Here is a 25,103-nt window from a genome sequence, read left to right on the forward strand (position 1 = left end):
GCTACCACACCTGGCTAATTTTTATATTTTTAGTAGAGGGGGTTTCGCCATGTTGGCCGGACTGGTCTCAAACTCCTGACCTCAAGTGATCTGCCCACCTCGGCCTCCCGAAGTGCTGGAATTACAGGCGTGAGCCACCGCACCCGGCTGGACATGCCACGTCTTATCTGGGTTGTTTCCACCTTCCCAGTTGTTTTGAGTAATGCTCTTGCGAACATTTGTGCATGAATTTCCATGTGTGCTTATGCTTTCGGTTCTCTTGGGTCTGAGAGTAGAAATCCTGGGTCATATGGTTACTCTAGGTTCAACTTTTTTTTTTTTTTTTTTTTAAGGCAGAATTTCCCTCTTGTTGCCCAGCCTGGAGCGCAGTGGCACAATCCTGGCTCACTTCAACCTCCACCTCCCGGGTTCAAGAGATTCTTCTGCCCCAGCTTCCCAAGTAGCTGGCATGACAGGCGCATGCCACCACGTCCAGCTAATTTTTATATTTTTAGCAGAGACAGGGTTTCACCACGTTGGCCTGGTAACCTGACCTTGAACTCGTGACCTGACCTCAGGTGATCCGCCCGCCTCAGCCTCCCAAAATGCTGGAATTACACGAGTGAGCCATCGTGCCAGGCCTCAAATTATTATTATTTTTTAAGCTAGTCAACTGAAGCAGTGAAGTGGAGAATCAACAAAGAAATCTGTAACTGGTTGTGATCAAGTAGTTGTAAAAACCACTGCACTTGGATCAGACTCTATGTTCAACTTTTATAAGAACTGCCAGGCTGTTTTCCACGGCAGATGCACCGTTTTCCATGCCCAGCAGCAGTGCAGGAGGGTTCCAGTTTCCCACATCCTCACCAACGCTTGTTATCTGTGTGTATGCTTCCAGCCATCCCAATGGCTATGAAGTGGTCTCTCACTGTGGTTTTGATTTGCATTTCCCTCAAACCTAGTGCTACTGAGCATCTTCATATGAGCTGGTTGGCCATTTGCCTATCTTCTTTGGAGAAATGTCTTATCAAATACTTCATGCCCATTTCTTAGTTGGGTTGTCTGACTTTCTGTTCAGTTGTGAAGTGTTCTTTATGACTTGCTCTTTCGCCCGGCTGGAGTGCAGTGGCACTATCTCGGCTCACTGCAACCTCTGTCTCCCAGATTTAAGCGATTCCCCTGCCTCAGTCTCTTGAGTAGCTGGGACTACAGGCACATGCCACCACACCCGGCTAATTTTTTTGTATTTTAGTAGAGACGGGGTTTCACCATGGCCAGGATGGTCTCGATCTCCTGACCTCATGATCCGCCCACCTCAGCCTTCCAAAGTGCTGGGAATACAGGCATGAGCCACCGCACTGGCTATCTTTTCATATTCTTTAGCTTTTCAGGCAAGGCACAACAGTTTTTCTTCTGAATACCACTAATCCATTTTTTAATTTAGTTGCTTATATGGATGTCTTTTTAAATCTACACCTCTAACTCTCTCTCAAGCTTCAAAAGACATTTTCATTAGAAGTGGGTCTTCCTAATTAGTGCCCTTTTAAGCACCCAGGCTAGAAATCTGAGTTACTTCCAGCCACACACACTTATCATTTCTGTTACCTCAGGTCCTTCTTGATTTCCTTACAGCACATCTCTTCCCCGCTCGCTCCCACCCTACTCCCCAATGGGGGGATTCCTGGTCTTTCTCTGCCTTTGCTTTCCCCAGAGCTGTCAATCTCCCAGCCAGCTTACAACTGGCCAGCATGCATGGAACCTTCACTGGCCTCCTGATCCATGCAAGGATGCAGCCTCGAGCCCTCCACGAACCCAGCATTAAGACTCTGCATTCTGTTTCTCACCTTCATGTTTCTGTGTGCGTGTCTCCTAACACCTGGAATACCTTTCTCCTCTCCATGTCCGAATCCTTCCATGCTCACAAAGTCTACCTTAGACCATTATCCCCTTTCCCCTGTCCAAGGCGGAAGCTCTTCTCTTCCCTATGCCCTTCTGGCTTTGCTGACATCTCTCTTCTTAGCCCACCAGTGCTGCCATCATCATGCATGCTGCCCCCACTCTCACTAGACAGTAACAATGACGGCAGGAAATGTGTCTTTTCCCTCATCGTGCCAGGCAGTTTCCTAACTACACTGGGGTCATCTACCCACGACCCCAACTGCCTTACCAATAAGACCTTCGGTTCGGATTGCCCCTTCCAGCCACACCCTGCTCTTCTCTCACTCAGCTCCTGCTCTGCCTACCTCTAACTGGATTTTCTGTCATTTGCAATATAAAAATTCATAATTGATATTGCACTCATCCAAAGAAAAATCTATAAATGAGCATTTAAATCTACAAAAAAGAAGTATTATTTTCACTAGGACAACATCCTTTGCCTTGCAATAGCAACTGATATAGGGTCCTTAACATAGCAAGCTTCACTAGTATATTCAAAGATGGTAATATGTTTAAATACGTTACATGCAATTTTTAAGCAATGTATAGTTAATATCAAGAAAGGGTCCTATTATTAAATAATAATTCCTATAAACTAAACCTAAAAATAATTTGTAACTAACTGGTAAGAATTCATTTTGTTAAAGGAGATCAAACGTGATAGTAGGTTTATCTGCTTTTCAAGTAACACATAATAATCATTTTAAAACATTTAATAGGAATATAATAAACTCTAGGGGCTTTCTGGAGAGTTTTGAATAAGTGCTCCTTCAAGTTTCCTTTCTTTCTTTTTTTCTGAGACGGGCTCTCACTCTGTTGCCCAGGCTGGTCTATAACTCCTGGGCTCAAGTCATCCGCCTGCCTTGGCCTCTCAAAGTGCTGAGATTGTAGGTGTGAGTCACTCTACCTGGCCAAGTCTACTTTCTTATAAAGAGAGACAGAAAAAAATAACATCTACTCAATTATTTTAAGGTTCAGATTTTAAAGAAAAGCTAAAATTAGAGAAGAACTAATTTAGCAAAATCCCGTGACACAGCAGGGAGCACAGACACGAGCACCCACCTGCTCCCGGGCGCTGTCCATCATCTTCATTTTCATGGAAAACTTGCAGCTCCTGATCAGGGAGCTCAAGTCTTCTTCCTGCTCTTGCATTTCCCCCCTGTCACCTGGGTCTCCATCTTCATCCACATTCATACTGGTATCTTCTGGAGGAGGGGTAAGCTTCTCCTCTATTTTGCTGAGAAAGAAACATCTACATAAAGAAAAATGAGACAGTGTCACAGACTCAGGAATAGGAAACTGCTGGATAGCAATTACAGGCAGAAATTGTACACTTAGCAAATGTTCACTTTTTTTTTTTTTTTTTTGGAGACAGAGTCTTGCTCAATCACCTGCACTGGAATGCAGCGGTGCAATCTCGACTCACTGCAACCTCCACCTCCCCGTTCAAGTGATTCTCCTGCCTCAGCCTCCTGAATAGCTGGGACTACAGGCGTGCACCACCACACCGGCTAATTTTTGTATTTTTAGTAGAGATGGGGTTTCTCCATGTTGGCCAGGCTGGTCTCGAATTCCTAACCTCAGGTGATCCACATGCCTCAATCTCCCAAAGTGCTAGGATTACAGGCATGAGCCACCGCACCTGGCCTTTGTTCACATTTAAACCATAAATATACACTCCACATATGACACTGACTCCCCATTTTAATACACCAGCTCTTGTACTTTCCAGACATCACTTAGTGCTTCCACTTCCACAAAATAAAAACTCAGGCTCAGAATTTTCTTTTCTTTCTTTCTTTTTTTTTTTTTAATGACAGAGCATGTCTCTGTTGCCCAGGCTGGAGTGCAGTGTTAAGATCTCAACTCAGTGCAACTTCGGTCTCCCAGGCTCAAGCCAACCTCCTACCCCAGCCTTTCCAGAATTTGGGACTATAGGCGCATGTCACCACATAACTTTTATTCTAGTTTACTGTTTGAATTATTCTATCTTATTACTGTTATTGTTGTTACTCTTACTGTGCCTAATTTATAAATTAAACTTTATCACAGGTGTGTTTGTACAGGAAAAAGCAGGACACAAAAGGTTTGGTATTATCCATGGTTTCAAGATTCCACCGGGCATCTTTGAATGTATCTCCTACAGACAAGGGACTACTATATTCACAAGTTACATTCCAAAATTAACTGATAAAAACAACCAGGAGAATGTATTCATCTCAACAGAAAACAGATGCTAACTGTATCCTGACCCATATGCTGGAATGATCACATAAGGACCTTAAAGCAGCTATTTTAACTACGTTCCAGGGGGTCAAGAAAAAAACACATGCAATAAATGAAAAGGTATCTCAGCAGAAAAAGAGAAAATTTTTGTTGTTGTTGTTGTTGTTGTTGAGATAGAGTCTTGCTCTGTCGCCAGGCTGGAGTACAGTGGCACAATCTCGGCTCACTGCAACCTCCGCCTCCCAAGTTCAAGCTATTCCCCTGCCTCAGCCTCCCGAGTTGCTGGACTACAGGCATGTGCCACCACGCTCGGCTAATTTTTTGTATTTTAGTAGAGATGGGGTTTCACCATGTTGGCCAGGATGGTCTCGATCTCCTGACCTCATGATTTGCCCACCTCGGCCTCCCAAAGTGCTGGGATTACAGGCATGAGCCACCATATTACAACTGGAAAATATAATACCTAAGATAAAATAGTTACTACGCAGACTTACTAGAAGAACAAGTAAGACAAAGGAAAGTAAAAGTAAGATCGAAGATAAATCAACAGACATGATCTAATATGATGAATAACGCACCCCCCCAAAAAATGGAATAAAAATGGACAGAGCCAGGGACCTGTGGAACAACATCCAAAGGCACAGTGTATGCGTAACTGGATTCCCACAAACAGACCAAGAGAAATTCGGACAAAAAGTATTTGGAAAAACAGAATGACTGAAAACCCCCCAAATTTGGTGAGGTACAGATTCAAGAAGGTCAGTGAACTTCAGGCAAGATAAATTCAAAGAGAACTATGCCTAGACACATCATAATCAAACTGCTGATAACCCATGATTAAAAAAAAAACCTTGAAATCAGCCAGAAAAATATGACACATTACATATTTACATATAACACAACAACGGGAATAACCAGGACTCTATCTTCAGAGACACAGCAGCCAAAAGATACTGCAAGGGGCAGGGAGAATCAACCCAGATTCTACATCCTAAGAAAGTGTCCTTCAAGAATGACATAAATAAAGATAACTTCAGAGTAAGAAAAAACTAACAGCCTTCATCACAAGTAGACCTGCATTACAAGAATTGCTGAAGGAGGATTTCTCAGGCTAAAGGAAAATGACACAAGAGGAAAAGTTGGGCCTTAGGAATAAATGATGAATACAGAGTGGCAAGTATAATAAAAGACATATACTTATGTTCTAGAGAACATATAAAGAACATATAAAAAACATATTAACATATAAAGAACATAGAAGACACACTTATGTTCTAAAGAGTATGTGAGGGAAAGTGTGTATGTTCTTTCGAATATGTATGACTGTTAAAAGTACAGTATTATCTAGGGTGTCATGTTACTTCATATATAAACATACCTGAAATCCATCCACACACACATCAATATATCATTACTTCATAATGATAAAAGGAGTATTTCAGAAGGGTACGGTGGCTCACACATGTAACTGAGCATTTTGGGAGGCCAAGGCAGGTGGATCACCTGAGGTAAGGAGTTTGAAACCAGTCTGACCAACAATGGAAAAACCCCGTCTCTACTAAAAACACAAAATTAGCTGGGCGTGGTGGTGCACGCCTGTAATCCCAGCTACTCGGGAGGCTGAGGCAGGAGAATGGCCTGAAACTGGGAGGCGGAGGTTGCAGTGAGCTGAGATCGCACCTTTGCACTCCAGTCTGGGCAACAAGAGGGAAACTCTGACTCAAGAGCAACAACAAAAAAGAATTTCTTCAGAAAGACAGCAGTTATCCATGCATGTGTACCTAATAACGGAAGCAAAATATAGTGTGTAAAAACACACAGAATTAAAGGGAGAAACAGACAATTCTGCAACCACAGGAGATTCTGAGATTCCTGTCTCAGCAGTGACGGAACGACATGAACAGAAAAGACATGGAGGGTCTGAAAAGCACTGCTGATCACCTCGCTCTCACTGACATGTATAAAACACGATACCCAACAACTACAGAATAGACACATTTTTCAAATTTACACGGGGTATTTACTAAAATAGACCATATGGTGGCACATGAAACAAGTCTCAGTAAATTTAAAAGGACTGAAACCATATCGAGGGTGTTTTGTGACCACAGGGGAACTTAGAAATCAGTAAGACGGCCAGAAAACCAAGGTATCTGGAAATTAAAACACTTGAAAATATTTAATGGATCGAGTCACATGAGAATTAGGAAAATATGCTGAACTGAATGACGTACCAAAATTTGCAGAATGCAGATAAAGCAGTAGAAGGACACATGTAACTTTAAATGCTTATTATTAAAGGGAAGAAAAGGTATAAGATCAACAGTTTCCACCTAAAGAAACTACAAAAAGAAAAGCAAAGTAAATCTAAAGTAGAAAGAAAAAAATAGTAAAGATGACACCAGAAGTCAATTAAATAGAAAACAGACAGATAATAAAAAAAACTTATAAAGTCAAAAACTGGTCCTTTGGAAAGATCAACAAAACTGACAAACCTTTACCCAGATGAATCAAGGATTAAAAAAGACAACACAAATCACCAATATCTGGAATGAAAAAGGGGTTCCCGCCACAGATACTACAAATAATAAAAAGGATAAGAGAATAATGTGAACAATTTTAAACCAATAATTTGATGACTTTAATGAAATGGACAAATTGATTTTAGAAAACAAATAATGAAGGCAGAAATTAAAAAAGAAATGGACAAAGTGATTGAAAATTACAATTTAACAAAAATGACACAAAAAGAAATTGAAAAAAAATTGGGGGCGGCGGGGGACGCGATGGAGTCTCGCACTCTGTCTCCTGGGCTGGAGTGCAATGGCACGATCTCTGCTCACTGCAACCTCCACCTCCTGGGTTCAAGCAATTCTCCTGCCTCAGCCTATAGCTGGGATGCAGAAAAAGTGGTAACATTCAACACCCATTCATGATAAAACATAACTCTCAGAAAACCAGGAACAAAAGGGAATTTCCTCAATCTGATAAAAGGCATTTATAAAAAAAAAATCACTTTTTAAAGCTGAATGAGTGAGTTGTCTTCTCTAACATCAGAAATAAGACTAAGATGTCCACTTTAGCACTTATATTCAATCTGTACTTGATGTCCTCGTGGTTTTAACAAAGCAGGAAAAAGGAATACATGGCATAAAGTTCAGAAAGAAGTAAAATGACCCTATCTGCAAATGAGATGACAGAAAATCCCAGAGAATCTACAAAACGTGAACTGAAACTAATAAGTTAGCAAAGATACAAAGTTAATATATAAAAAGCAATTTATACTAGCAGCAAATAATTGGAAAATATAAAACAATTTTGAGGAAAATATCCATTTATAACAGTGCCAAAAACCATAAAGGAATAAACCATTTAGGAATAAATCTCACAAAAGACATCCACGATCTCTATACTGAAAAAATACAAATCAATGAAATTAAAGAGATCTGAATTAAGAGATATGCCCTGTTAATGAACTGGATAACTCTGTATTGTTAAGATGACAACTCTCCCAAAGGGAACTAGAGTCAATACAGTCCCAATCAAAATCTCAGCAGTTTTTCTTTATACATATTGACAAACAGATTCTAAAATGCAAAATAAATGCAAATAAACTAAAATAAATTAGTTTTCATAAAGAAAAGCAAAGTAGAGCTGGGTGTCACGGTTCATGCCTGTAATCCCAGCACATTGGGAGGCTGAGGTGGGTGGGTCACTTGAGCCCAGGAGTTCCAGACCAGCCTGGGCAACATGGTGACATCCTGATTCCACAAAAAAAGACAAAAAAATTAGTCAGGCATGGTGGCACACGCCTGTGGTCACAGCTACTTAGGAGGCTGAAGTGGGAGGACTGCTTGAGCCTGGGAGGTTGAGACTGCCGTAGGCCATCACTGGGTGACAGAGTAAGACCCTGTCTCAAAACAGAAAAGTTCAATAACTCAACCTATCTTACTTCAAAACATACTATAAAGCGATATAAATGAAGACAGTTTGCTATTGTGAAAAAATACAAAACAAGGGCTACAGTAGCAACCAGAAATAAACCCACATATACATGGTCAATTGATTTTCCAAAAAAATTGCCAAGGCAACTCAATTATGAAAGGCTTTCTGAACAAATGGGGCTAGACAGATATCCACACGGAAAAAGTAAACACCTACCCCTACTCCACACCATTTACAAAAATTATCTTCTAATACATCAAAGACCTAAATGTACGAGCTAAAACTTTAACATTTCTAAAAGAAAACAGGATAGGCAAGATGAACCTGGTTTGTCAGCTTAAAGGGGAGCCTGCTGGCCAAACCTGAGATAATTGAACACAAAGTAAATAAGAACAGTGGTAGGTTATATCCCATTAAATAGAACAGGAATCTCTGAGTCTGTACTGATAATCTTTAAACAGTAAATAAGTAAATAAACAGAGAAGGGAGGGTGCCTCCTTACAGTAAGATGTGGACTAATGAACATGGAGCGAACGGTGGAGTTAGTGATTATGATTTGCAGCCGTTATTGTCAAGGCCAGTTTGGGCCAGGAGCCATCCACAAGTGCGAAATATGGAGGGGTAAGTCTTAGGAGAAGCAGGACATTTATATGTCTCAAAGCAGTTCCCACAGTTATTTGTTTATTGCAAAGAAAAAAAATGGCATCATACAGTGGAGAGACTAAACAATATTTTAACCAAACAATCAGAATTATCACCAGGCCAGGCGTGGTAGGTAACTTCTGTAATCCCAGCACTTTGGGAGGCCAAGGTGGGTGGATCACTTGAGGTCAGGAGTTCAAGACTAGCTTGGCCAACATGGTGAAACCCTGTCTCTACTGAAAATACAAAAATTAGCCAAGCATGGTGGTGCGTGCCTGTAATCCCAGCTACCTGGGGGACTGAGGCAGGAGAATCACTTGAACCCGGGAGGCGGAGGTTACAGTGGGCTGAGATTGCACCACTGCACTCCAGCCCTGGGCAAAAAGACTCTGTATCTAAATAAATAAATCATCACCAGTAAAAGGCAGAAGGACACTGTCCCCCACGTGTGATTTGCTACCCTAAGGAGTATTCTGGCCAGAGGCAGATCACCTGAGGCCCACCATGAGGAAACGTAAGAGAAACCCAAACAGAGGAACAGTCCTCAGAAGTGTCAATATTATGATACACAAAGCCTTTTGGGAGACTAAAAATTGACACAATAACTAAATACAGTCCCTCATTCTGTACTGAACCCATCGTACAGATGGAGAAAATGCCGCAAAGGACATTACAGGGACAACTGACAAAATGGAAACTGGGCTCTAGAGGAAAACTGAAAGCACCAAGGTACATCACTGAACTGTAGTTACATAAAAGAATACTCTTTTTTCTTAGGAAATGAACACTGATCTATAGCTAGGCAAAGGGATGTATCCAGCTTAAACTCACAACTGTTTCAGAAAATAAATAATATGTAGGGTCTGGCAGAAAAGAAACAAATGCAAACACTAACATGGAAAAACGTTTAAAATGTTATTTAAAAAGTCAGTGAATCTGGGTTAAAGGCACCCTGGAGAGCACTACTTTGCTTGCAACGTTTCCACAAGAACTCATCTCAAAATAAAACGTTTAAAAAAACACAGTAGTGGTGGAGGAAACGATGGGAGAACCCCACACTTGGGGTCAGCGTCGCTGAGTCCTACTTCCTGTGCACATCTGTGTGCGATAAATCACAACCTCTCTGCTCTTATTACATGGTTACTACCGCCCTATGGATTCCACAGGGTAGTTACGGGGTGGGAGAAGATAAGGATATGAAAATGACCTGAGACCTAGGAAAGTGACACACGACTGCATAATGAAGTTGGGAGGTAGGAGGCATGAGTGTCAAAAATCCAAGTTATAAAAGATGATAATAAAAATCGTTATGTAGTCATCTTCTTTGTAGTCACCTGACTGCTTAACATTCCGTCTTAAGGGAAGAGCAAACGCACACTGACTCTGTCTCCCCTCTTGGAGTAGCAGGTTTAGGATCAGCCACCAGCACCTCCTGACAGCAGCGTCCCCACAGGGCAAGTGAGAAAGAGGCCACCGCAGAGATGGAGGGCTCTGTCAGAACTACTTACATGGGAAACAGGCAGGATGGAAAACAGCTTCCCTAGACTCAAATCCCACATTTCTCTAAACCGTGGTTTGGAAAAAAAAATTCCAACAATTTCAAAAAACAATCCACATTTGACTCAAAGGGACTACATCTTACCGATTTGTGATGATGTCATCCCAGATGTTCATTGGGTCCATTTTAGCATCTGGATATCTGTTTGTCCAGGTGTTCAGAAGTCTCTTAAGGTTAACTTGAGATGATAAATTGCCTAAGAATAGTATTAGAGGGTGACTATACCCACAGCTCAACCAAATGATAAAGTGAGGCCACTATTAGTAAATAGGACATTCAAACTTCCTGCCCAAATTTTTTTTTTTTTTTTTGGAGACAGTCTTGCTCTGTCACCAGGTGCCAGGCTGGAGTAGAGTGTCGCCAGCTTGGCTCGCTGCAACCTCAGCCTCCCAGGTAGCTGGAATATAGGCGTGCGCCACCGCGCTCAGCTAATTTTTGTATTTTTAGTAGAGACGGGGTTTCACCATGTTAGCCAGGATGGTCTCGATCTCTTGACCTCGTGATCCACCCACCTCAGCCTCCCAGAGTGCTGGGATTACAGGCGTGAGCCACCGCGCCCGGCCCTGCCCAAATTTTTTTTAAAAATCATCTTTTCTTTCACAAAAGGAACACAAAGTTACCATACTAAACCTAATATATTCTGACATTTAAACTCAATTTCTTAAAGACAGAGAATAAACATGGAGAAATACACTTGCACAAATTCTTTCTACATTTATTACAGGTCTACGGTCCTTCATCTCCAATATCAAAATCTAAAAAGCATTCACAACTAAAAAGATTTTCATAGAGTTGCAGCAAATTTTCTTGGCAAAAAATAAAAATAAAAATAAAATCTGATCTTCATTGGTATAGGGCTACTTAGTTTTTGTTTATGCCATCAATGTGAATATTCATAACTTAAGCTGGAGAGTTACAGAATACTGTCCCAGCCCCTGGCGTGTACACAGGTTATATCTCTAATGACTAAAACATTCTGGCCTCAAGGGTCTCAGAAAAGAGACTCATAATAATCTTCATGAAGCTGAAAGTTCACACTGGTCATGTGTTTTCTTTCTATTAGGGGAAAACAGCAGTCAGGAACCCAAGCTTAGATGAGACAGTCCTGGGTTCAGAATTTTAATGTTTGACTTAATAGCTTAGGCAAGTCATTTAATCTCTACAAGCCTCTAAAAAATGAGGAGGAAAAAAATACATCTCCTAAGGCTGTTATAAAGACTAGGTAATATTGATAAAGAGATTAAAGTAGCTCCTGAAAGTAGAAAGCAGTTAATAAATGACACATCATTAATATGTACTTGAAAAATAATTTTCCAAAATTAAAATAGAAAATAACTAGGTAGCTATAAATACCAGTTTTTATTAGTATTCTGAAAAGCACCTTTTGTAGTTATTTTTAATTATTTACGACAAAATGAAACTCAGATGAACAAATAAAACACTTTAGCGTTGCAAAGATGTACTCCTCCCCTTAGATTCTTGGCCTCCCATAGGCACTGGGATAAAACCCCCTCATCAGTGACACAAAGGCCTTCTTGATGTGGGCCCTGCTGCCTGCAGCCTCCCTGCTCTCCCTTCCAGCTGGGCACCCAGTGCCCTCAGTATGCACTTCAGGGGCACCACAGCTTTCTGTCTGCAAGCCCCTGCCTCTTTCCCACTGCTCAGGACCCTCCTCCAGGAGTCCTGCAAGCCCTCAGGTTAGGGCAGGCCCCACCACCCTTGTGGGCAGGTATCCTCTGGGGTCCCCCAGCTACTGCAAAAGCTTCATTAATGTAGGGAGCATGCTTTCTTTCACTTTGTATCCCTGGTGCCTAGACCACTGCTGACCATTTTAAACATTTATTTCAATGATCTGAAAATAGATATTTGTAGAGGAAATTCAATGGTATTTACAACCCATACATTAAGAAACAAGCACTTTCACCAAGCAGAAAAAAATTTACACGCTAAAACTCTTCCACATTTAGAAATGAAAAAAATGACAGATTTAAAAAATTACCTTGTTTGCTTATAAAGCTAATGAACTCCTGAATTTCTGTTAAAGCCTGTACGGACTGCAATTTGGTGAGTCTACTTCGGTGTAAGAGGACATCAATGCTAGAATAATTCTAAAAGAAAAAAAAGCAAATGCCATGTTATAAATCAAGTTGTGACTTTAAATTTTTAGCAGTCCTCTAATATATGAAATATAGCAATTATTCTATAAATATGACGATTACTCAATGTGCCTCAGAATGGTTAATAATTAGGTCACAGATACAGTTAACAAACAGTTTAAATTTTTAAAAAATAATTTAAGGTTTCAATCACATTTTGGGAAAATGTAATGAATAAAACTGACATCATCAGGTTATCACTGCCTCGACTTGCCACCAAGTTTTAATAATCCCAACATCCTATCATGTAAGACTCCTGACTACAGAAGACGATTCTCTTTTTCATAAATTTCCTCGAGTGTGCTAATCAACTTCAACACAATAAACAAAAATGAAAACAACGAATGAGTAAGCTTCTATGCTTAATGTCATTAACCTATGCTAAATGTTATTAATAAACCCTATACAAGACATTGACTTACAAACAAGTGCCTCAGAAAAGCAAAAAGGAATGAGAGAGTGGCAGAAAACAATCAGGGAAGATCAACCCCTGCTCTTCTAAACAAAGCAACCAATCTTCGATTCCACTACCCTAAATGAAAAAGTCTACTCTCAGCCAGGAGCGGTGGCTCATGTCTGCAATCCCAGCACCCTGGAAAACTGAGGTGGGCGAATCACCTGAGGTCAGGAGTTCAAGACCAGCCTAGCCAACATGGTAAAACCCCATCTCTGCTAAAAATACGAAAATTAGCTGGGCGCCTGTAATCCGAGCTACCTGGGAGGCTGAGGTAGGAGGATCACTTGAACCCGGGAAGCAGAGGTTGCAATGAGCCCAAATTGCAGCACTGCACTCCAGCCTAGGCAACAAGAGCAAAATTCAGTATCAAGAAAAGGACTTGAAAATTTTTGTTTTTTTTTTCCCATGAGTTTACTGAGTTTTAAATACATCCTAAAAATGGTATATTTCAGAAAGATCTACATTACTATAATAATATACATAATATATAGCATTACCTGCATAAAACTCTGAATGCCATTTTGAATGTAATATTTGGCTCTGTCAACATCATCTTGCAAGAGGTAGAGCAGACTCATCTCCTGACCGTAATGAAGCTCTAGAATCACCTTCTGGAGCTCCCCATGCATAGCTCTGTCAATAAATGTCAGCAGGGACTGGTCAGCTTCCCCTTGGAGCAGCAGCTTCAGCTTGCTGCGGACCATGTAAGGCAGATACGTCTCCTGAGGAACATAACAAGATACTTGTAACTTCAGAAAGCCAATCTGAGTATGTCTAATTATTTTATTTCTATAATATTCTTTCCTGCACTTTTATAGATCAAGACTTAGAGTCAAAGGGATGACGACGTTTGATGCCTGAAACAGTAAACTCCAACTTTTAAAACAAATTCATCTAAAATTAGGTTGTTTCATAATCAAACAACATACAGGAACATCTACACGAAATGGGAACTACTTTTAGCTGGAAGATGATTTGGATGTTACACACAAACTGAGGAATTTACAAGCACAGTCAGGATAGGTTTGGTGTGGAAAAACCAGGAGAGCAGCCTGTCCCAGGAGCTGTGTGTAGCCAGGGACCCAGCGCAACTTCTTGTAATATAAGAGACAACAGGAAATATTCTACCATGTAGTCATACCAGGAATGTTAATACTTACTTTAAAATGAATCGCATTCATTTGGAAAAGATTATTAGCTAAAAGTGATAAGAGATTTGACAAGACTCTGAGGTTTGTAGGTGGTGTCCGGTCATGTAACTACCCTAATGCTTCACAACAACTACCTTGTTTTTGAAACGTTTTAAATAACTTTGTTAACTAGAAAGCACCTATCTAAAATATTTACTTCAGTGACTTAAAAATAATTTTACCCACCTGATAAAATGGTTCACTCCAGATTTTATTTAGGTCTGGAGGGTTCTCACTGTCTACACTGGCTGTAGAACAGTATTCAAGTGATTTCCACTCAGCAAGATGGTTGTAACAGTCAAGGGATGCAAGTTCCCAAAAATCCTTCTCGGCTTCTGTGGGCTCACCATCTACCCAGTCTTGTTTATTGAGAGCCTGGTATATAAAAGTTAATAAAATTTTACAAATTTGGAAAGAATACCAATGAAAACATGTAAAACGGGAGAATGTAACAATCACATTAAAAACAATCCTTTTCAGAGAAGCTATTCAGAGTAACACTGAATGGAAAAATAACCAAAAGGAATCCTACAGTACTGAATGACTAGAAAAACCCAGCTAGGTGCGCTCACGCCTGTGTTCCCAGCACTGTGGGAGGCTGAGGCAGGTAGATTACCTGAGTCCAGGAGTTTGAGACCAGCCTGGGCAACACTGTCTAACCCTGTCTCTACAAAAAAATACAAAAATAAACCAGGTTTGATGGCACGCACCTACTGTCCCAGCTACTTGGGAGGCTGAGGTGGGAGGATCACCTGGCCCAGGAGGGTGAGGCTGCAGTGAGCTGAGATCATGCCACTGCACTGCAGCCTGAGTGAGAGTGAGATCCTGTCTTGGGAGAAAAAAACCAAAACAAAACGAAACAATCCTAACTCGGAGGAAGTCATTTCTGTGAGAAAGTTATCAATCGAACCAATCAGCAAGACTGAAGACAAGTTCTTAGAACATAAAATTAGAATAGAGGACATTTGTAGAAAATTGTAGAGGATTTTAAAACCTGAACTGCTCACTGTAGAGTCTCACAGGTCACAGATTCTGAACTTCAATACCTACACTTGAAATTGAACTTACAGTCATCTTCCCAAATTCTTCTTTACCTCTGATACAGTTTGGATACGTGACCCCACCTAAATCTCATGTTGAAATGTAATCCTCAATGTCAGAGGTAGGGTCTGTTGAGAGGTGTTTGGATCAATGGGGACAGATTCCTCATGAATGCAGTGAGCCATTCCCATGGTGATGAGTGGCTGTAGCACTTTGGGAGGTTCAGGCATGATGGCTTGAACTCAGGAGTTCCCAACCAGCCTGGGCAACATAGTGACACCTTGACTCTACAAAAAAATTTTAAGGCTGGGTGTGGTGGCTCAGGTCTTAATTCCAGCATTTTGGGAGGTTGAGATGGGTGGATCACCAGGCCAGGAGTTGGAGACCAGCCTGACCAGTATGGTGAAACCCTGTCTCTACTAAAAATACAAAAAATTAGCCAGGCATGGTGGCACGCCCCTGTAATCCCAGCTACACAGGAGGACGAGGCAGGACAATCACTTGAAACTGGAAGGCAGAGGTTGCAGTGAGCCAAGATTGCGCCATTGCACTCTAGCCTGGGCAACAGAGTGAGACTCTGTCTGTCTGTCTGTCTGTCTGTCTCTCTCTCTCTCTCTCTCTCTCTAACACACACACACACATACACACACACACAATTAAAATTAGCCGGGCACACTGGTGCATGCCTGCTAGTCCCAGCTACTCAGGTAGCTGAGATGGGAGGATCGCTGGAGCCCGGGAGGAGATCAAGGCTGCAGTGAGCCATGATCGTGCCACGGCACTCCAGCCTGGGTGACAGAATGAGGCCCTGTCTCTAAATAAATAAAAGTACGTGGCACCCCCCAGCAACTGTCTCTCTCTTGCTACTGCCTTTCACCATGTGAAGTGCCTGCTCTGCTTCGCCTTCTACCAATGAGTAAAACCCCCCAAGTCTCCCCTGAAGCCAAGCGGATGCCAGCACCATACTTCCTGTGCAGCCTGTGGAACTGTGAGCCAATTCAACCTCTTTTCTTTATAAATTACCCAGTGTCAGGCATTTCTCTATAGAAATGCAAGAACAGCCTAATGCAACTTCTTTATAATCTTTGTGTAACTAATTGAAAGAAAACAACCTATTCAAAGAGAAACCGTGTAAGAGTAGACAGAGAAATAATATCATACAATTTCATAGTACAGCAGGTCCTCACTTAAGTGAACCTACAATGAAACCAATTTTCTCCCTCATCAACATTATAATGAAAAGACATTGAACCAAACAACGTTATTCGCAGATCTGCTGTACCTCGTTTTGCTTCAAGTCATAGTTGAGCAGAGAGAATAAAAGTGTTGAATTAAGTGCCGTATATGCCAGAGATCAATCTCACCTCATCATACTGCTTAGCAGCTTCAGAATAATCACTTCTGGCTTCTGCTAATAATGCGTTCTGAGTGATTTCCTTTGTTCCTATCTCACTGCTAAAAATACCCCGGAGGACATCGTATTCTCCAATTGATCTATAAAGCCTACGAAACAAATCAAAAAGGCCAAATCAATGAACACCCCAGTATTTTGAAATTATTTATTCTAATGAAATGACAGTAAATCAAGTTGCCACACATTATAATGAACAAAACAAGAGACATAAAATGTTACTTTAATTCTGCTAAAAATATAAAATTTAAGAAACTGTGAAGTAACTCTTAGGTTTTATAATTTAGTCATACGTAAGATAGAAATTATTCTCATGTGCATTTAAGTAGAATGTGAAAATATCAAAGGTTCACAGTGTATAAAATGTTTTATTACGTAAGCTTCTCTAGTATTAATCCATTATAGTATCTGCAGGTGACGCATTCTGAATCCTTGTCCAGCCCATAGAACCCAGAAGCAAATAAAAAATAATCCTGACTCTGAGGCTATGTTTAATCCATGTTCCACGGACCATCTCAATTTGTTAGAGCTTCATTCATCTCTTTACTTTAACAACTCTGGCTTGACCCTTTCAATGAAGCTTCCCAATCCACTGATACTCTCAGAGTGTCCATCAGGTTTGTTCTCTTCCTCCAGGTAATTTATTTGCATCTTGCAGTCTCACCCCAAATGTTATCTCTTCCTAAACCAGTCAGTCAAGAACTGCTCCCTCCTTAGTTCTCCTGCTCTTCAGTTCCCATCTGGCTACTAAGTCTCTTGTATTTACATCAAAAGAGCCATACAGGCTCTCTCCTAGAGCTTATGGATTCTGAATTCGATAAAATCTACTAGATGTGGCTCTCTTATTATCGTGATTACAGAGGGTTAGGGGTAATAAATCAGTAGCAAAGGTGGGTGGGTAGACAGGTGGTGGAGTAGCAGCTCATGGCCAGCGTCAGGGAAGACGGAGAGCTACGTTCTGCAGACTCAGGAAAGAGATCACCTATGTACCCCCATACTGGTTCCCAGGTCCCTGGATTATGTTCACTATAACATGGTCAAAACAATGGCCATGACATATCAGGGAAAAAAAAAAAGGCAGACTAGGTTCACAATGCTCTGCAAGGAATGCAAAAATACCACAGAAGTATGAAAATGTATTTAATACAGTTAGAAAAAAAGGTTTAAAATTTAGGCCCTTAAAAGTTGTTTGCTCCATTTACCTAGCAAATACACATTCTATGTGTTTACCACTCCTGGAAACAGTAAACATACGAGGTGTAACTTCCCGTTCACATACATATCTGAAGCAATAAAAGAAAACTGGCTCCTGGGTAAAATCAGCATAGCTCAGAGGCCCCCCCGAATGGCCCTGCATTTTATCTCGTCTCTCTCAGTGCTCACCACCTCCTACTTCAATTATGATTAGTTCTGTGTGAAGCACACACACTTCCTACTAGATCGCTAGTTTTGTGAGTCTGTGGTCAGTGTCTCTAATCCGGTTTCGTGTCTCTTTCAGTGCCTGGTACGGCACCATATACACTCAGTGCTCAGTCAAGAACGCCGTGAACAGCTACAAAACAGCAGGAAAGCACAACGATTCCCCTGCCCTACTTCTACTATCTTTTCTCCTAGAACTTAAAGCTCTAAAAGTCTGCACTACAAAATGAAGTTCACGTTAAACTTCAACCTTGCCCGAACAACCTCCTCAGAAGGAGGTTATGAGATCACAGGAAGGGAAGAATCACACATAATGCAAAATGGCGTAACTAGAAAATGAAATTTGTTTTTCCGAAATAAAGTAACTGAATTACTATCTTTCTAAAATCTTCAGTCCTGCTGAAAATATGAAATCATCCTCTATTCAGTGTAGTGAAGCAGGAAAAAACATAAAATATCAGGAACTATGATTCACAGCCACATTTTATAGGAAACTAAACTTGGTGAATAAGACTGAGTCCAAAAGATTGTATACTGAAAGAAATCGGGAGGTTTAAACAACATCCTCTTTCCTTGAGCAAGACGTTGCTTGTTGTGGCAACTGTTCTTGATTTTGAGAATGGTAATCAGCCTGAAAGACGTTTTTTTTTTAATTTCACATTAATGATACTATCAACTGTATTAGCTCATTTTTTGCCAAATGAAGCCAAGTGTTTTCTGTATTCCTTTGGTCAAATCTAGTGTGCTCCCAAGAGTGCTCAACCTCAAACTTACTTAGCAAGCTCCACCCATCTCAGGACATCAGGAGGAAGGCGGGCCTTCCCGCGGACTCGCTTGGCAGGCAGCTCAGAGGGCAGCAGGCGGAGCAGAGCCTCCTCCAACAGGCGAATGCCCACAGGCTGCTGTAGGCTGGCCAGGCAGCTGGCACTCACGGCTGCAGGGTCAAGGCTCAGCAGGGCTGCATGCTGGCAGCTGATGTCCTGTGAAACCACACACATAAGCAGTTGTTTAGCCTATGGTACTTGGACCGTGTCTTCATAAGGAGAAACACACTTTACTAAACATAAAAGGCACCAATATAAGTAGTGATATCACCAGAAGTTTTGCTGTGTGACTCTATTAACAAATTTTCCCGCAATATTCAATTTGTTCAAAGGAGGAAATGACGTTTTAATCTTACACTTCCAATGCAGGGATCAACTTAAAGCAAGAAGAGCACTACAAAATAGGAAGATTTTACACACCCACACCCACACAAACTAGAAACCAATAAAAAACAGAGCTAATGTATAAAAGAAATTTATACTGACAGTTTCATGTTATATCAAAAAGAATAAAACAGGAAAATTATTTCATCTCAGCAAAGCATTACCCAATTACTTTGTAAACCAATACTACCAATAAACAATATTATATAAATTAGTAATTATTTCCGAAAATGTCAATAGATACAAAAATACTAAAATGAATCAAAAAGATTTTCTATGAGGGAATTTGATATAATCCATACTTTGGCAAAGAAAACATTTCTTACATGAAAAATAATCTTCTGACAAATATATTTAAGTAGTAACTGAATGTTACATTAAATTTTCTGATCAGACTGTGTTCCTCTCGAAAGGACTTCTTTGACCACTGCATCTAGGCACACACACCCCACCCCATCAAGAGGCACCTGCTTACCTGCTTCATTACTACCGTACACTGCTTTAATAATTCCCTATTACTCAAGTACTAGGATCCTTACTATACCCAATGTTCAGTTCTACACCTCCCCGTGGGCTGCCTGGCACCTCTCTGTTAATAGAACGTAAGGTCAGGAGGGCAGGAATTTTTGCCTTTTCGTTGTAGGTAAAGCCAGGCGTGTTCTCAGTTAACACCTTTTGACAGCAGTCAGAAGGCAGGAAAGAATTTGGTGAAATACTACATAAGGAAAAACAACCAAACAAATGAAGGGTTTCATCAAAAACACCGAGGGGACTGGCTTACTACAAAATAAAACATGACAAGTTTGATTTCTGGTTATTCTGTCACATATCGTTTTTTCTGGGGGGGGAAGGGACATAAATGACATCTACTCATTTGGGAAGCAGTAACCCAAACAGTATATCGACTCTGTTAAACACCAGGTTATCAAGATTTTCAGCACTGGAAACACAGTGATGACGAAACGACCACGTGAAGCCACAGCAGACAATGTATATTCGATGAAGTTTGTGCAGACTTTACCTGGATACAAGAGACAAAGGGTGGAAAGAAAGAGAAGGTGGCACTAAGAAAACGATTGAAGTCTTGGAGCAACTTTTGAGTGATGATATTTTTTTCAGACAGCGTCTTAAATTTATCCATCTCTTTCAAAATTCCAGAAAACAAGCTGCTAAAAAGCAGTTTTGCAATTATTGGGTCTCTCTGTAAAAAAATCAAAACAAAGACAAATTAGGATCTGAAGCAAAAATGCTATAAATCACCAATATTATCAGAGCTTGGAAAATACAAACTGTTACAAACACATCTATTATACCTCTCAACTCTATTTAAAAAGATTTAACAGGCATTGACAAGGGGAGCATTTGGGATTTAACCAAATATATATTTGATGTATGTTATGGAAACATGAACTTTTGGTCCAGAGAACTGAATTTAAAAATTTAAAAGCTGGCTTAATCAATACAGAATAATGACACAGCTTCTCTCCTGAGTTGAGTCTGGTCTCCAGTCTTTTTTTTTTTTTTTTGAGACGGAGTTTCGCTCTTGTTACCCAGGCTGGAATGCAATGGCGCGATCTCGGCTCACCGCAACTTCTGCCTCCTGGGTTCAGGCAATTCTCCTGCCTCAGCCTCCCGAGTAGCTGGGACTACAGGCGCGCACCACCGTGCCCAGCTAAATTTTTTTTTTGTATTAGTAGAGACGGGGTTTCACCATGTTGACCAGGATGGTCTCGATCTCTTGACCTCATGATTCACCCGCCTCGGCCTCCCAAAGTGCTGGGATTACAGGCGTGAGCCTCCGCGCCTGGCCCTGGCCTCCAATCTTTAAATGGGAGGTACCAGAGCACACCACAGTGGGCTGTGCGGAAGATTAGCCCAGATGATGCACCGCCAGTGCTTAGTGCAGCACTCCATTAAATCTCAGAGAAAGGTTAAATGTTTAGGTATTTTCCTCCTATCAACATCATGGTAAAGCTTAAAATAACTGATAAGCTTAAATAAAATGCCAGTGTTAATTTTCAAGGTCCCACCTCCTGACCATTTAAAACTGTTGAAACCATTAGAGGCTGCTTCTGCGCATCAGCTCCCTCAAACAGCACTTACGGCCCTAACCCTCACACACTTCACAGCCACAGGATACTACCCTTTACGGATTCACGCTGTGACATCAGTACCAAGAACAGTTCCTGGCATATAGTGTCTATCTTTGCTAAATGGAGGCATGTACGCATGGATAAATAAAGTTTAAAAATTACTTTGCGTAATCTTCCAGAGATCTTCCCTGTTAAAATGTTTTCTATCATATTATAATTGACAGATCAATTCTGTTAATATCTTTTTGTTAATTTTACTATAATTTTACTACATGTTTGCCTCTAAAGGAGGTGAGACTTGTGCTGCTTTTTGGAATTGTGTTCTTTTTTCATGTCTAAGATCTATTTTAATTATGTTTACGATATAATAGTAATCCAGTTTTGATGTTTTATGAACAAATTACATTAAATGAATGTTCTAGTGTGATTTCTGCATATTGCTGAAAAGAACACTAAAAGCAACAGTTTACACTTAGTTACCACAGCCAAGAATTAAATACTTGAAAAGTTTACTGTGAAATTCTACTGATTTAAGATTATACTTAATATTTTTAAAAAAATCAATCGATCAAATGCAAAAAAATTACTTGATAAAAACTATGTGTGACTAAAACATACAAATTTGGTTTATTCCCTATTGTTTAAGTAATATATTTATGTTGTTATAAGAAGTTCTAGTGATTACTATGTAAGATTTTAGAAAATATGGCTAAATCAGAAACAATCTCATTTACAACAGCCACAGAAAGAATAAAATACCTAGGAATATGCTTAACCAAGAAGGTGAAAGATCTCTACAAGGAGAACTAAAAAACACTGACGCAAGAAATCAGAGATGCCACAAATAAATGGAAACATATTCCATATTCATGGATTAAAAGAATCAGTATCGTTAAAATGGCCCTTCTGCTCAAGGCAATCTACAGGGTCAATGCTAATTCTATCAAACTACCAACATCATTTATCACAGAATTAGAAAAAACTATTCTAAAATTCATATAGAACCAAAAAAGAGCCTGAATAGCCAAAGCAATCCTAAGCAAAAAGAACAAAACTGGAAGCACTGCACTACCCAACTTCAAACTATACTACAAGGCTGCAGTAACCAAAACAGCATGGTACTGGTACAAAAACAGACACACAGACCAATTGAACAGAACAGAGCACCCAGAAAATGTGGTTTAGGATAAAAGAAAACGAGTATCACCCATAATTATACCATAAAGAGATTAGTCACTGGCACGTGTCTTTCATTCACAGTAAATGTTTGGTAACCTGCTGTTTTTATGCAGCACGTGGTGGACAGGTTTCCATGTCTACCATCCATTGATTCCTGAGAGCTAGGAACAAATTTGTTCATTTATGATCCCTCTGTTCAGACAAATGCAGTGGTAATCAACAGACAACGTCTTCAGCACTGATGATCTCAGTCTGAATCTCAGCACGTGTAAAGAAGTCATAGAACTAGGAAATGGCAGAGCCAGGACGTGGAGCAAGGTCTTTACACCAAGTCCACTGTGGAGGACAAACAAACACCTCATCTATGTCGCAGGGCAGTCTAACCCATGTTTCCTCACATAGACAGACCCCTAAACTGTAAACAGAGATTTTAACCTGTCAACAGAAAACAAAGTGGCAAAGACTGACCTGGGCTACTGCCTGCAAGGGGGTGATGAGGCTGCTGTGCTTGATCTGAATGTCAGGAAGGTCTCCGTGCCGGTAGCTTCTGTACAGAACGACCTGGGCGTCCTGCTTCATTTTTAACTCGCTCTTGATTTCCTATAAGTACCAGAACCAAAGATGATGATGAGCTTTCTCAATGAAGGAAACCAGTCTTGCATGAACTATGAGGCTGCCAGGATCCCCTGAACCATAAGGGCAAGCGGTGGGAACTGCTGCTCACTGAGGCTCAGTCGCTCCGCTTTACTGACTACGGCAGATGCTGCATCCCAAAAAAAAAAAAAAAATCACTACACAACAAGCAGTGGAAAGACTATCTAAATATTCACTATAGAGTAATCTGAATATTTATAAAATCAGAAAATTTGATTTAATGCAGGGCCAGCTGGCAGCTAGTGCCTGCTCCCCCTCAGGTCCTGCCCTCGGGCCACCTCTGCCCCTGCGCAGCTGCAGAGCCCAGGGGGCGCAGTCCAGGAGACCCCAGGCTCCCCAAGGATGACTGGGCAGCAGGGCTGGGGGAAAGGGCCGGCATAGCACCGCCCTTCGAGCCTTCACACCCAGATATGGACAGAGCAACTCCCGTGGCAGCAGCTGGTGCTGAACTGGAGCACCTCCAGGGATTTTTCTTCAAGACCCGTCCTACCCTTCTTACAAATGCATCCTATTGACATACTTCTAGAAGGAATGGACACTGCGGCTACTGTGGGTCCCGGCGCCTGAAACAAGGCCCAGTGAAGCCCTGCCAGGGCGTGGGCCTTGAGGTAGGGCCGGTCTGATTCCAGGAATGGCTGCGGACCCCGCTTCCACCCAAGGAGACTATGGAGCAGCACTCCCGCACCCTCACCGGGGAGCCACAGTGGGTGCATTCCCACGGGGGAGCCCCAGGAGGCTGGCCTGGAGCAGCTCCACCACCTGGTTTGCAGGCAAACTCGGGAGCCAGTGTTTGGCAGAAGCCTGTTCACTTCATCCGTATCCTATGACAGAAACTGCATCGTTCTGACCAAATTCTTGACAATACAAACCTTCTCTCGTTTTTGCTCAGCAAGGCCTTTTCTGGCATAAATCAAATTGAGCCTCTCCTGGTCCCTCAGAAACCGTCTGCGCAGCCTCAGCAGGTCCACCCGGCCAGCCACACCTGGAGAGGGAAAGGAGGCCCAGTTACTCCCGGCTGCCCAGACACTTGGCTCCGCTCGTCCATTTTCATCTCGGGCTTCCTCAAAGACAAAACCTAAAAGTGCCGCAGAGGCAGCAACCGGGAGCGGGAGTGCAGCTGCAACTGAACTGCTCAGCAGTGGATGAGCGCTGCTAGCAGAGGTGGCCCCCGGGGAGGGCACGCAGTCACCTTCTGAAACTCCACCCCGCCTCGCCCGCGAGTGCTTTGCCTCTGGGTAACTGAACAAGAGAGGAGCTGCCTCAGGGGCTTTAACGGTTACCGTGCAGACCAGACTCCCTTGTGACCGCAGCAATCCAAATGCCTGTTTAGTACCCCACCTAGAGATACCAGCCACAATCCCAAAATCACCACACGTTCTAAGGAAGGCTTGAAATATCAATGATAGAAGCCAAAGTAAGCAAAAGGAAACAGCAATTGTTAAAAGCAGGTCATAAAGGAAAAAATTTCAAAATATTATCATTTATCCGAAAGAAGAGAGTAGACATTACAGCAGAGAATCAAGAACTAAATAAATGTTTGGAGCATGAAAAAAAAGCTCATGGAAACTAAAATATGTCATAACTTAAAAGCACAGGTTGCAAGATAAGGTTGAAGGGATTTCCTAGAAGAGGCGAAGCAAAACATGTGACATGTCAGAAGGACACTCGGGCAGGTGTGACATCCAAGCACTAGGACTCCAAAAAGAGAAAACAGCAAACTGATGTGAAGAACTCAACAAGTCACCCATGATGATGCTCCAGAACTGGAAGGTGAGAGTCAGCAGCTTGGAAGCTCCCACCATATGCCCAGAAAAACAGAATGAAACAGACCAACGCCCAAGGACACTTGTGTGCAACGTCAGAACACTGGTTTAAAAGGGAGTATCCACAGAGAAAAGACCTACATTCTCACAAAGTATCCCCATTGGAGTATGGCACCAGGCCTGGAGCTCCACAGCAGCACCCCCGCCAGGCCACTGAGCCATCAGCTCCCAGAAAGTTCCCTGC

General features: G+C 41.5%; 1 protein-coding gene across 2 annotated transcripts in view; it reads right to left on the bottom strand.

Annotated features, from left to right (window-relative positions):
- The window catches only part of PRKDC (protein kinase, DNA-activated, catalytic subunit), a 184,532-nt gene that overhangs the window by 28,825 nt on the left and 130,604 nt on the right, over positions 1-25,103 (bottom strand). For both annotated transcript variants that reach the window (XM_064384164.1, XM_064384163.1), the window contains exons 60-69: positions 23,966-24,078; positions 22,911-23,042; positions 20,192-20,371; positions 18,737-18,942; positions 16,497-16,635; positions 14,278-14,466; positions 13,399-13,623; positions 12,288-12,396; positions 10,373-10,484; positions 2,980-3,169 (exon numbers count right to left, since the gene is read on the bottom strand). In XM_064384164.1, coding sequence (XP_064240234.1) covers positions 2,980-3,169; positions 10,373-10,484; positions 12,288-12,396; positions 13,399-13,623; positions 14,278-14,466; positions 16,497-16,635; positions 18,737-18,942; positions 20,192-20,371; positions 22,911-23,042; positions 23,966-24,078 — 1,595 coding nt within the window. The remainder of the gene's footprint in view (positions 1-2,979; positions 3,170-10,372; positions 10,485-12,287; positions 12,397-13,398; positions 13,624-14,277; positions 14,467-16,496; positions 16,636-18,736; positions 18,943-20,191; positions 20,372-22,910; positions 23,043-23,965; positions 24,079-25,103) is intronic.

This window comes from Aotus nancymaae, unplaced genomic scaffold (genome assembly GCF_030222135.1).
Source record: "Aotus nancymaae isolate 86718 unplaced genomic scaffold, 86718_ANA_hifiasm-v0.15.2.pri h1tg000036l, whole genome shotgun sequence".
In the NCBI taxonomy this organism is placed as follows: Eukaryota; Metazoa; Chordata; class Mammalia; order Primates; family Aotidae; genus Aotus; species Aotus nancymaae.